The 13,842-nt window shown below is 37.2% G+C and overlaps 1 protein-coding gene across 6 annotated transcripts in view; it reads right to left on the bottom strand.

Annotated features, from left to right (window-relative positions):
- The window catches only part of PRKG2 (protein kinase cGMP-dependent 2), a 103,917-nt gene that overhangs the window by 39,910 nt on the left and 50,165 nt on the right, over positions 1–13,842 (bottom strand). For 4 of the 6 annotated variants that reach the window (XM_058722131.1, XM_058722128.1, XM_058722127.1 and 1 more), the window contains 5 exons: positions 13,409–13,486; positions 11,815–11,909; positions 7,971–8,039; positions 3,199–3,297; positions 1,599–1,752 (listed from right to left, as the gene is read on the bottom strand). In XM_058722131.1, the coding sequence (XP_058578114.1) occupies positions 1,599–1,752; positions 3,199–3,297; positions 7,971–8,039; positions 11,815–11,909; positions 13,409–13,486 (495 nt within the window). Of the gene's footprint in view, positions 1–1,598; positions 1,753–3,198; positions 3,298–7,970; positions 8,040–11,814; positions 11,910–13,408; positions 13,487–13,842 lie in introns of those variants that run through there. The other 2 variants (XM_058722129.1, XM_058722132.1) reach the window with 2 other exon arrangements.

The raw sequence follows: 13,842 nt of genomic DNA, 5'->3' as shown, positions 1-13,842 counted from the left end.
GTATTCAATCAAAACCCGTATCTGTGCTATCCAATACAACAGCAAGTAGTCGCACGGGGTTATTTAATGTAAAATTAATTAAAACTAGAAATCCAGTTCCTCAGTTGTACTAGGCACATTTCAAAAGCTTGCCAGCCACATCCAGCTAGTCACTACCCTCCGGATAGCAGAGGGATAGAACATTTCCATCGGTGCAGGGAGTTCTTTTGAAGCCTGCTGCTTTAGATGGACAAACAAAATTTTCCCTTGAAAGGAAATAAAAAAATTTAAGAGATGTTTATTCAGATAGGCTTAAGACTCCATAAGCAGACTATATTTGACAAGAAACGAAACTGCGCAGAAATGGCTGCACCCCATACTTTGCACACATTTGCCGCTGGTGCTGCCTAGGACTTTTAAATCAGTGGTGGAATTATTGTTTCAACTATTGTTTGTTATTGGGTTATTCAATTATTGGAATTATTGTTTCAATTATTATCATCTAACTATATTAAAAAAAAAAAACAGATCTCAGGATTGTTAACTCAATCCTTTTGCCAGGATCTTCGGTGAAAAATACCACTGCAGATGGATAGTGCCCTTGTCTCTCCGTATGGCATTAAAAAAAAAAGCCAAATATTCTTTGGCTTATTAAGAAATAGTTTCTCTCCCCCTCACCCATCAGAGAGGAAGTACTGACTGGGTATGAAGTGTACTATCCAGGTCTCCTGGCAGCATTTCAGATCTGCTCATGTCTAGGGCGGGCCATCCAGCAGATGAAGGTGTCAGCCTGGTTCCCGGAGGTTAATGTACAGTGAATCGTGAAAAATCTGCTGGACGAAGAAGGACTTGGTAATTGCCAAGGGTTCAGAGCCATCTGTACCCAGTAAGGTCACAGATCTCCATTCTACAGTTTCCTCAGAGCACTTGATCTGACAATACCACTCTGTTACTCCTTGGAAGCCAGTTATAAAGCTCAGAGAGGTGGTGATGTGGAAAATATAGCCCAAATCAGGATAAGTTCCCAGGTGTCCTGATCACCACTACAGAAGGCTGCTCTTTAAATATTTCTTTAAATTCATCTTCTTTTCTTCTTTTCTGATGGAAAATCTTGAGCAATCCCAAAATAAGATAATGAAAGCCAAATACAGACATGGCGGTAGAGTTGTGTAAACCATAATATTAAAGATTTTATTTCTATAGCACTTCCCCTGGACACATTCTTCTTTTCTTTAGTATATATAGTTAACGGGTCATGTGTGTGTGTGTGTGTGTGTGTGTGTGTATACATTTTGCTGTTAGAAAATACGTTTTTAATGTTTTATAGCCTCTGGGAATGCTTACTTGGTACATTCTCCAAAAATTATAATCAAGAAAAAAAATCACAAAAGGATGTGATGCAAGAAGCTTGAAATATGACCTATATGATTACAAGTTACTTATTAGCACAGACCTGCTACTATACAACACACAGAGTGAAAAATTACTTTCTCAATTTCAGCTCAAAGCAACATTTAAGATAGGAATAACAATTCATATATTCCTCCAAGATACCCTGGAATATAAAACAAAAAAAGTCAAAAGGCTTCTCTCAGATGCTTGAAACGTAAACCCCTTACAAGCTCAACTCTTCCGAACCCACCAACGCCCAGTGTTGCAATAATCTCAAGGTTCTGGAATGGGGATGATGAGGAAAATCTGGCCACCTTCTCCTTCAGCTGAATCATCTCCAGAGAGAGTGCTTTGGACAGCTTCCAGTTAGACATGGATCTCCTGCATAAGAAAAGTGAAACTTTGCATACACTCCTTTAGTCAGGCCAGGGTCATGCCACACCTAAATCCCACTCTTAACAATAGTATTATTTCTGCCAGTAATTACTACCCATGCTTGCTACAAAAGCTGTCTCAACTTGTAGAGGATCAGATTCAGTTATGTCTGGGGAGAAAAACAATAGAACATACAAACAAAAAACTTGCACACGCACACACACACACATACACACACACACATTAATAGACAAATGTCAAACTGAATCAATGAGAGGTAAAAAGAGCTGAATTGTGTAGTATTTAAAGTATATCTCAATAAATCTGTTGTTGTTGTTGTTGTTGTTGTTGTTGTTGTTGTTGTTGTTTCTGAAGAGTCAACGAGAGGAAATAAAACCAGTGAGCCATTCCTTTGCTACACATACAGGAGAATGCCACACTGTGAATCTTTGCTGTGTTTTGCTATTTTTGTCAGGTTTCGAAGCTTTCCATGGATGAACCAGAATAACTGCTTAGTCAAACATGAAAAATACATTCCCTACTTTGTAGCTAAGTATCATTATTTGGAAATACTCATTTTTCTCTTTTAATTCAGGTTTACTGCTCTGGATTATATATTCATAAATTGTTCTTACTGCAAAAGGCCTTTGACATAAAAACTGCAAATACCTTCGTTGCCAGAAGAAAACAAACAAAAACAAAACAAAACAAAAACAGAAACAAAAAAACACCACATAGCCAAAAAATTCTGAGGTTCTGATTGAATGTTCTCATTTACTTCAAATGTGAGTTTTCTAGAACTTTTGACTCCAGCTTCTTTAATGAATATATTCTTAAGTATTTACTCTATAAAATGTAAAGGATTTTCAAATTTTAATTTTACAAAGTAGTTTTTCTATTAAGCACAAAATTCTTCATCAATATTACCATATCATTATTATTATTATTACTATTATTATTACCCAACTCCTTCCTGTGCACACACACACACGCCCACACACACACACACACACACACACACACACACACCCCTGGGCAATAACTCCCTTATATTCTGAAATAATTCTGACGCTACCCCAGCTGTCTACCTGGAATCAGAATGAATGGCTTACACTAGTCCGTTGGCATTCTTGTGTGGTTTCCATTTCCATTTCTGAATTAATCTCCTTTTGAGCTAAGTCATCAGACACAGAATCCCCTCCCAAGGCCGCCTATCAGGAAATGTCTCCCTAACATTACTACTCAAAGCTGACTACTTGCAGACTAAAATAATATCTACACTAGTAGTGGTAGGTAGCATCCTCTTTGTAGAAGGTCGATTTAAAAGAACTCCCCCAAACTTTCTAGTGATGGCACACAGAAAGTTATTAGTACATGGCGAATCACACTCCTGTGCTCTTTCATCTACTGCTGGAAGTCCTATGAGGCTTAGGAAAACGTTCCTCCACTTACTTCGCATGTCTTTTCTCGTCATCACGGTTTAGGTTTGCCACATACCCTGCAAGGTATTTTTGGAGTTCTTCAAAAGTCCCGACTGTTTGGTTGAATGTCCTAAGTGAATAAAATAAACAGTTACTATCGTAACCTGACATTTTCTCAAGCTCATAAAAGACCATTTGTATGGTTATTCATGGCTTTGTAAATGGTTTCTCAATAATTTCAATAATTTATATTACATTAAAGTTGCCATAAATGAAGAAGTTATACAATTTATCCTGTGAGTTTATGAAAACAAAGAAAAGAGAAAACATTTCTGGAGTTTTCTGTCTTGTGGTTCAGGTTTACCAGCAATTTTTTCCCCCCAGAGGACAGCGGACAGGAAGTAGTCTACATAATCCGTTTACTGAGTCAACATGTTACATGGATTGCAGATTTTCCTAACTTTGCTTCATCAAATTAAGCTATTTATTTTAAAAATCAAGGAAAAAATTTATCTTTTCTTTTCCCTCGATAATGCTCCTCATTTCACATTCCTTCATAATTAAATCTAGATGTTTTACTTTATCTTGGTAGTTTTCTGAGGCCCGGCCAATATCTTCCCTTGCCCTCTCTCGCCCTTCACAGATCAGACTTGACCTTGCCCCATCTACTTTCCCCATCCCCGCCAAACTGTCTGCGGGAACTCATACAAAGCACTGCACGTGAAAAATAAAGAATCCCCTTCCTCACCAGTGAAATATATTTTCTCGATTATCTTTTCAATGTTTCTCCGCCCTTACACTCGACAATCTACCTTGATTTGTGACTTTTTAGGGTGCTTCTCTTACCTACTGCAATATAGTATCCTTCTAGAAACTACGCTTTAATCTTCTTGGTAAATCTTAAGCACTTGGGCATAAAAAATTAAAGGAATGAAAATTTACCTCAAAACAACTAAAACTAATAAACCAGAGCCATCTCATTACTGTACTGTTGCCATTTATTGCTTTCCTAGCCCTGAAGACCTCTCCCCATGTTGAACTGACCCCAATATACATTCACATGATTAAGTATATTTTATATACTGTGCTGGTATTTTCCATTTTTCTTTTCAGATCTACTCTCCACTCTTTTCTATCCTGCTCCATGGACTGATAGAATAGTGAGAAACAGAGCACTGCCACGAAATTTCAAATATCCAACGGGTGAAATTTGCAAGCAAAAAGGAAATACTTCTTGTACTTTGTTTTGCTTTTAAAAAAAAAATAATGTTTACTCTTGAGAGAGACATAGAGACAGACAGAGAGAGAGAGAGACAGAGCGTGAGCAGGGGAGGGGCAGAGAGAGGGAGACACAGAATCTGAAGCAGGCTCCAGGCTCTGAGCTGTCAGCACAGAACCTGATGCAGGGCTCAATCTCGTGGTTCGTGATATCACAACCTGAGCCGAAGTCAGACATTCAACCGACCGAGCCACCCAGGCACCTCACTTTGTTTTGCTTTTATTTATTCTATACATCACCATTATTTTGCTTGCTGTTAAACTAATTAAAGTATCGTAAACAAATCTCATTTTTTTAAAGATAGTTGATACTGGTGTCACAGGCTCCGAGAAATTCTCCACAACTTAGAGTTAAAGTAAATGTAAACAGCTACAACATTCTAGCTGTGACAAACAGCCTATAATCATTTTGATGGTACTGATGGTTCATTCTGACATAATCAGCTCCTTGAGATCTTTCCCAACAACCAAAGAATGATGAAGATGTCACAAATAACACTTTCCACGTATTTAGAGATACTGCCATTTCGCACATTTCATTATACCTAAAAATAGGAAAACTTGAACTCTCCTCCTTGCAGTGTATTCATTCTAAGCATTTTTGAAAGAACGCATTAGGAAAGAAGAAATAAAGAGCCAAAGGCTTTCAGTCACTGTATTTCATTGCAAGGATGGTGTCCTTTATTCAGCCAACATGTGGAGCACTTGCCGTCTGCCAAGGACTATGTCATTTGCTGGCACTGCAACAGCAGTGAACAAGTCAGTGTTTCCGGACTCATGAAGTTTATAGAACAGTGAGATGACAGATGTTAAATAAAGCAATTCAATAAAATGTGAATGATGATATAAGTGTAGATAAGGTACTATGGGATAATTATCATGGGATCTTAACTTAGTCTACTAGTCATAGCTACCAGGATCGTATCATTTTCGATTCAAACTGAATACTTTTCTGACTGAAAGGTGGTGCCAATAACAAATACGCTGGGCCAACCAGAACTGTCCAGGAAATCCAGGATGTAGGTCAACCCAGTTACAGTTGATACTCTGCTTCTCTCACTGATAGAAGAAATGCATGTAACTTTTTAAGTCTCATCGAGCCTAATACAATACTTGGTTTATTAGAGAATCTTACACATGTAAGTTGAACATTTTAAAATTATACACTTCCAAATAATATATTAACTCTATAAAATAATTGCATCCTTTTCAGGGATTATGAATATATGAGACATTGTATAAACATTTGCTTGTGTGATTACAATGAAGAAAAAGGAAAGGAATTCTTCCTTTCTCTCGTATTTTTAGTCCTAGCATTTCAGAGCAATTTATAAGATTCTACCACACAGCTAATGCTATTCAGTGCATGCATATATTTTTAATGAACTCATATACGAAACAATGCATTATCAGGACCATACCGAATTCATGTATTTTCCATTTCTGAGCTGGCATCCAAAGATTACCTTTATCTGAACCTATTGTGCACTTTCTAGCCCTATGCCTTCGTTTCTAAGTTTTACTTCACCTGGAGTGACTTCTATATTTCCTATTTGCCTATTAATTTTTAAGCCCCATGTCCACACTTAACAAAATTAAACCTTGCCCACTTTACCACGTTGTGATTTCCCCTCTTTCTGAATACATGCTATGGGAGCCAAATGGCACAGTGGAAAGAACTCCGAAAGGAAGTCAGGACACCCGGTCAGTAGCTCCTGGTCCAACACAGGACAGCATCACTGGGGCAACCCTTTACTGATCTGGGACTTCTTTTCTTATCCATAAAACAGAGATTAAAATAATTCAGTGATATTAAGGATTATTGTTCTATCTGTGGTGATGGATGTTAACTAGACTTACTGTGGTGGTCATTTTGCAATATATACATATGTTCAAGCACTATGTTGTACACTTAAATATGTGTTGATTATGCCTCGTTTAAAAATAATAAATAAAAAAGGAATATTGCTAACTTTTTAGGTATGTTAATGTTATTGTGGTCACGCCTTATAAATAACATTTATCCTTTAGAAATGCTGCTAAAATTTATAGATGAAATCATTTTATGTTGGCAATTTGTTTGAAAATAGTATGGAGAAGGCAGAGAGAGGGTGGCAAAGGGATCCAGATAAGGCATTAATTGATAATTTCTGGACTTGCATTATGGGGTTCATAACACCATCCTGTCTGCTTTTTAATACATGCGAAATTTTCCACAATAAAAAGATTTTTTAAATGTCCTAAAGTTCTGGGGCACTGGGGTGGCTCCATCAGTTAAGTGTCTGCTATGTCTCAGGTCATGATCTCATGGTTTTGTGAGTTCGAGCCCCACATCAGGCTCTCAGCTTTCAGCACAGAGCCCACTTGGGGACCTCTGTCTCCTTCCCTCTCTGCCCCTCCCTTGCTCTCTCTCTCTCTCTCTCTCTCTCTCTCAAAAATAAATAAACATTTTAAAAAGTGTTCTAAAGTTCATTATAGTTCTAAATCCCTGATTCAATGAATGTTATGTTCAATCAACTACATACTCCCTTGTGATACTTCTTCATTTTACTATTTTTTGCTAATATTTCATATGGGTATACCCTATTTCTTTGACTTTACTATGAGTTTTCTTTTTTTAATTCTTTTACGTTTATTTATTTTTGAGAGAGAGAGACTAAGCAAGAGCGGGGTAGGGGCAGAGAGAGAGGATACACAGAATTGGAAGCAGGCTCCAGGCTCTGAGCTGTCAGCACAGAGCCCGATGTGGGGCTCGAACCCACAAACTGGGAGATCATGACTTAAGCCAAAGTCTGACGCCCAACTGACTGAGCCACCCAGGTGCCCTTTACTATGAGTTTTCTTAGACAACGGCCTAGCTTTGGTATATTTGCATTTCCTTTTATGATATCTGGATAACTGATCAATATTTAACTCATTAGTGAGAGATCCAAGGAGCCAGATTCAAATATGATCTGAAGTGAGTGAAGGACACAAAGTAAGACTTTTTTCTGAAAAATAACCTGAAACATTTAGAAATTAATATTAACACCCGTCACTTGCAAGTTACTGCAAATGTTAAATTAAACCTTCTCTGGAAATATATGTATAGCTAATAATGAGTATTTTACATCATGTCCGAGACAGAGGTTTTGTTCAAAAAAAATTTTTTGACTGCTTACAGCATTTTAGAAATAAATTATGGAATGGTTCACTATATCGTATGGGAGAAAATCTATAAGAGTACTAATAAGCTTATTTCTCTGCAAGATGCAGAATTTAAATCGGTCTATTGCTGATATTTATGTACAAACTTTGCACACAAAATATTTAGCCTGCCAGCATCTGCCACTGCCACAGACAGATTCAGATCAGAAGGCCCAGTTCCTCCCCATGAATTTTAATAGAATATACTCGCAGCTGAGGATTGGCCAGCATTTCTAAGTGCTGATGAATGAGAAGACAGATGGGCCCTCGGAGTAACAGAAGGCCAAGTCTTCAAAGGTGGCAATAGCCTGCCTTCCCAGACAGTATCCGCATACTCACTCTCGATCTATAACCAGGCATGCGACATCATTTTCTTCGGCGATGATGTTAGCTGATCTGACATCCTCACTGCAGACAAAACCAGGAAAGTCAATTTTCTACGGTTAGAAATTACACATCCATTTTTATTAGAGGATCTGCTACTTTTTTTATGAAACACCATCATTTAAACCTTCCAAAGACTGCTTTTTTTAATCATAACATACTCTACCCCTTTCCAAAAAAGGATTTGAAATGTGTCCCAATAAAGGTTATCTCAATAAGGAATTCAGAGAAGAAGGCAAATTGCACCAGGAATAGAGAGGAATTGGTGACTACAAATGCATATGGAATCTCATTCTGGGCTTTGTGTCAGCAAAATAAAATAACTCTCCTGTGATCAAATGGGAATTGCTAATTAATAAGCAGCCAAAACCTGAAATTAACTAATCAAACAAATTTATTGGAAAAACACTCAAGTAATCAATATACAATAAAAAAGCCAATCAAGAATAAAACCCAGGGGCAACCAGTGGCTCAGTTGGTTGAGTGTCCAACTCTTCATTTCGGCTCAGGTCATGATCTCAAGGTTCATGAGTTCCAGCCCTGCATCCAGCCCCGCATCAGAATCCATGCTGACAGCAGGGAGCCTGCTTTAGAGTCTCTCTCTCTGCCCCTCCCCCAACTTGCTCTCTCTCTTTCTCTCTCTCTCTCTCACCCTCTCTCAAAATAAATAAACTTAAAAAAAGAATAAAACCCAAAGAAAGTGGTTTTAGTGCCGTATCACCCAATGATTAAGTAAACACTAAAATACTTTAATTGCATAAAGCCTAAGATGTACATTTTTCACTAGAATCTCTGAAATCAGAGCATGTCCTACAATTGATGATGAATCATAATGTAATCAACAGCATTGTCTTTCTTTCTCAGAGGTACATTATATAATGGTGCCTCTCAAAATTGATATCCTAGATTCAATGAATTACAGCATATGATCTAGTGACGGCAAATTTAATTACCTAATGAATACCATAGGCCAAGCATTAGGTAAAGTATTTCTTTAGAGACCTTTATTTATATGAGTTTCCTCCCTCTATTAGTTACAAAATAAGACACTGAAAAATGGTTCCGCCATATGGTACCCAGTGCTGTGAGATTCATTTAAGGTAACCGGGAGGAACAAACATATTGGGCCTGCTCTAAGCGACTTCATCAAACATGTAAACCACAAAGTATATACAGTTCCTTCATCTTCCTTTGGTGATAGGACAGGAAAACTTTGGTGGCCCATCTCTCATTCCAAAGAAGTCCCCTATTCACATAGGTGACATCCAGAGTCCTTCTGACATAACACACAGCTCCTGACATGTCTACAGGATCCTTGCCAGAAGACATCAGCAAAAACATTCCGGGTTGATGAGCTTTTGAGTTGGGAGCTGAGCAGTCGCTACTCAATGTCTATGTGTGGAGACATCTATATCTATCTATCTATTTATCTATCTATACACACATATATACATATATGTACATATACATATATACGTGTACATATATATGTACATATACATACACATATGATGTTGGATATGAGCCAATTTGATTTGTGAGTTCAAAAAAAGGAATGATGCAGCCTCCCTTTCACTTGTGAGTGTCAAGACTGACTAGGAATATTCTCTGCAAACACTTTATAAATATTAGGTGTTTATAAATACACATGTTTCTTTCATAATAACTGTGTAAGTGCCATGGATTTATTGTTGTACGTAAAATGCTGAAAGAACTCCTGGGACTATTTAATGTCAAGTCATGGAAATATACAGAATATAAGGAATACAGAGTCACAGTCAGTGGCCCTAAAAACTGAGAGCATAAAAATGCACAAAAATGTAGAAGCATTTGTATTCAGTGCTCCTGTTCACTGATTTTAGCTTTATGCTTTCAAATGCCTAGGGAGTTGGGTATCTGTAGTAAATATGAATTCCCATGTTTCTCAGTGGAAAACACTGTAATTGGCTAGCTGTGACATACACAGTAAATCATTTCAGATCCGGCAAAATCAGACAATACACTTCCTTTCAACAGCTATTTTGACTCTGTAGTACATTTATAAAGTTCTCTGCACTTTCAAACTTTAATTGTTTCGCTGGGAGGTATGAAAAAAGTAATCTAGTAATGTTAAAAACAAATACACTGAAGTTTTGAATAATAAAATTACATAATTATATTACATGAATGTATCTGTATTTAGTCACAAACAAAAAAATTTTACAAAGGACAATTTCCATGTTATTGAAACAAGTTAATTACTAGCTAGAAAACGAGAAAGAAAAAATTTAACTTGCATTTAAATTCCATTTTTAAAATGTTTACAAAGTAGTCATAATTTAACTTACTAATTTTATGTGTTTTTCCTTTGAAAATAAGAGCTTTATAATTTTTAAATAATCAAATTTGTCTTGTAGTAATTTATGAACTGTTTTCTTTGCTCTGTACTTAATATTATCATGACAAACAAATCAGCAGAACTAGGACTTCATGACAAAAATTAAAAAGGAAGAAAATGAACAGAAATAATATTCATTTTCTATAAGCATAAATTTGAAATAACAACCATTTAGGAATAATATGAAGTTTAAGGGATGTCTTAACTAATTTCAAGTATTCATTTAAAAACATATGTAACTCCAAACAGTATTGCTCAAAACTCTAATTCGATCTTTTACAAAGTGATTTATATTTTTTAAAATGTGGTGTTTTTAGACTTGAAGTTGTTTTCTGAATTCCAGGAAGTACAAAGCATCTCCTGAGACATTTGATTTATCTTTATAAATATTTCTTCCATAAGTTAGATCAACAGTAGATAAACTCATACTTCCAAAGACCTAAGGGTCAGGTAGAAGTTTCCTATACACTATTTTGATTGTTTCTAAAACTTGCAAAATGAGCTGATAAAAATCCTTAAGAAAATATTGCTTTTAACATAATAATTTAAAAGCACAAAAAACATGGAAAGTTATTATTTGATAATTTTTAAAGGGGGAACAGCAACATTTCAAACCTTGGAAATATAAAAATTCATTCTTAAAACAATTGTAATTCTCATGTCTTTAATCTCTCTGACTAAATTTTTAACTTTTTTTAATGTTTATTTTTGAGAGAGACAGAGCGTGAGCAGGGGAAGGGCACAGAGGGACAAAGACACAGAATCCAAAGCAGGTTCCAGGCTGCAAGTTGTCAGCACAGACCCCAACATGGGGCTCAAACTCACAAACCATGAGATCATGACCTGAGCCTAAATCGGACACTTAACCAACTGAGCCACCCAGGCGCCCCTCTATGACTCTCTTTTATTTATTTATTTTTTAAAAAATTTTTTTTCAACGTTTTTTATTTATTTTTGGGAGAGAGAGACAGAGCATGAACGGGGGAGGGGCAGAGAGCGAGGGAGACACAGAATCGGAAACAGGCTCCAGGCTCCGAGCCATCAGACCAGAGCCTGACGCGGGGCTCGAACTCACGGACCGCGAGATCGTGACCTGGCTGAAGTCGGACGCTTAACCGACTGCGCCACCCAGGCGCCCCTGTGACTCTCTTTTAAACTAAAACTAAATTGGTATTCTAATAGGATACCAATTTTATTTTCACTAGCAAATTTAAGCCTTTCCCATTTCTTTTCTGTGCAGTTAGTGTACTTATTTCCTGCATGAGAATGAATTTTTTCAGAATTCAATTTATTTTTTTTCTTAATTCCTGGATATTTGCTGACATTAATTTGGCAGCTCAATTTGACAACTCTGAATGAGTAATTACACGTGCAAAACAACAAAAGAATTATTTAAGTATGGTATAGACTTTGTGGGTTCACCTGATAAGAGCTTTTTCTCCAAAGTATTCTCCTTTCTGCAGTGTTTTTATCAGTTGTGGCTGATCGTGGCCCTCTGTGCTCTGGGTGACTTTTACCTACGTGATGTTAAACAATTAAAAAGATAAAGAGAAGGGGAAAAAAAAGAAAATCTGAGCACATATTCATTCAACCAGACCCTCCAAATCTATATAAACTTGACTGAAAGAAGGAAATAGAAGAGCCTTTGCTCTAACTTTGTGGCACTTAGGACCATCTTACTACAGGCAATTCACTTGGAGGGACTGAGAAATCCTGTGACTTAACATGACCAAATGACTCCCCATCTGTAAGAGAAAGATTCTCCATTCAAATCCCACCTCCCAAAGTTAAAAAAATTTTATGTGAATCTAGCAATTCTTTCCTAGGAATGTTCAAAGCAAATCCTAATGTTCCTGTGGGAACTTTTATTATGGCAAAAAGCCAAAGAGTTGACAAACTAATCAAGAATAAGGCTAAGTGTCAGGAATTCTGAATCTAGTGTTCATGACTGATTTGTTAAATCCTCTGTTTTACCCCCTAAACCTAGATGTAAAATGTGGGTATGGAGAAGGGTCATAACTTTCATGGGTGTCTCACTGTGATCCAGGGCTCAGGAAGGTTTAAGAAGTCCCATGGCAGAACCAAACAAAAACTTCAATATTCCTTGTTTGTTGCTAGTCTTATGCCAATTCAACATAATCACAAGGGTTGCTTCCTGTTGATTAGAAATTCTGAAAGCATCGGGTCCAGGTGGAAGAGGAATGATAAAAAAAAATGTTCTGAGTGTTGAAGAGTTTCTGAGGTTTGAAACCATTTTGTTATTTTTTTTTCTTTCACTGGGGGCCAGTTCAAGGTTCGACAACCAACCAGTTTACAAAGGGCAGTGCCTGATGATAAACACTTCCATGGAAGAAAGAATACTTGTAAAAACTGGACAGGTTATGGATGCAGGTGCTCAAGGTTTCGCTCTTTTTTTTCAGTATTTCACAAATGCCTTTTATCTCTGAGCAACATTGTAAAGAGTCAACATAGGAACAACTGGCAACATGTTATCCACTCACAGTTTAAGTGAAGAGAAAAATCTACTGCATATACTAGCATAAAATTTTCATCAGCACCCAAACCAACTTGAACTATGGTATATGAACTGAAGTTCTGAGCCCTCTCTACAGCTTTATGCCCAGCCATTGCTGTCCTCCACTGACAAGTTCATTCTCCTCCACCTGCTGCTTGTCACCCCTGCTGGATAGAAAAAATTTCCAGCCCTGATCCTGGATCGTTGATTTGATTGAGAATCACAGACAAAAGGGATCTGAGAAAGAATCTAGTCATTTTAAACACAATGAAAGTCAAGGGACCTGCCTAAGGTCACTAAGAAGTTACTGTCTCAGCCAGAACCCAGAACAGCTCTCCTGTGCCCCCAAACCCAAGGCTAAGACCAAACTCCAAGGAACTCTTCTGAGCAGAAGTTCCTTTACCTGCTCAATGCAGAGACTTTCCAGTGCTGTGGTGCAGGGCAAACTAATGTGAAAAGACTTCCATGATTTACTTTAAGTAAGCTTTAATTCATATTTACCTTTCCTTTTGCTAAAATGAAGAAGGTACTTCCTTCCTCGCCCTCTCTAATAATGTAATCTCCTTTGTCATAGTATTCCTATTGGGATAAGAGAAAAAGAAAACGTTAAATCCAATGGAGACATCCAGATGAAGGCATAAATGTAACAGAACTCCCCATGTCTTTGAAATGAGCATCCCACGCCTGTTGCTTTTCTTTGTTGCCTATTGTCACTGTAATCTTCTTAAACACGGCAGTCGTAAACTGTAGAAAAGTAAAGAGACTTTTGCCTTAGTACCTGCATTTCTTTTTGTCTTTCACAGAACTCACCAGAAAGACTGATTTTCAGGCATGGAGACTAAAGAACATGCAGAGAAACAAAAGCAAACCAATAATCACTGACATCCAGGTGGGCTTTCACTGAAAGAATCTAACTACAAGCTGTTCAGTGATCT

The sequence above is a fragment of the Neofelis nebulosa genome, chromosome 3 (assembly GCF_028018385.1).
Source record: "Neofelis nebulosa isolate mNeoNeb1 chromosome 3, mNeoNeb1.pri, whole genome shotgun sequence".
In the NCBI taxonomy this organism is placed as follows: domain Eukaryota; kingdom Metazoa; phylum Chordata; class Mammalia; order Carnivora; family Felidae; genus Neofelis; species Neofelis nebulosa.
This window is presented reverse-complemented; position numbering and strand designations above follow the sequence as displayed.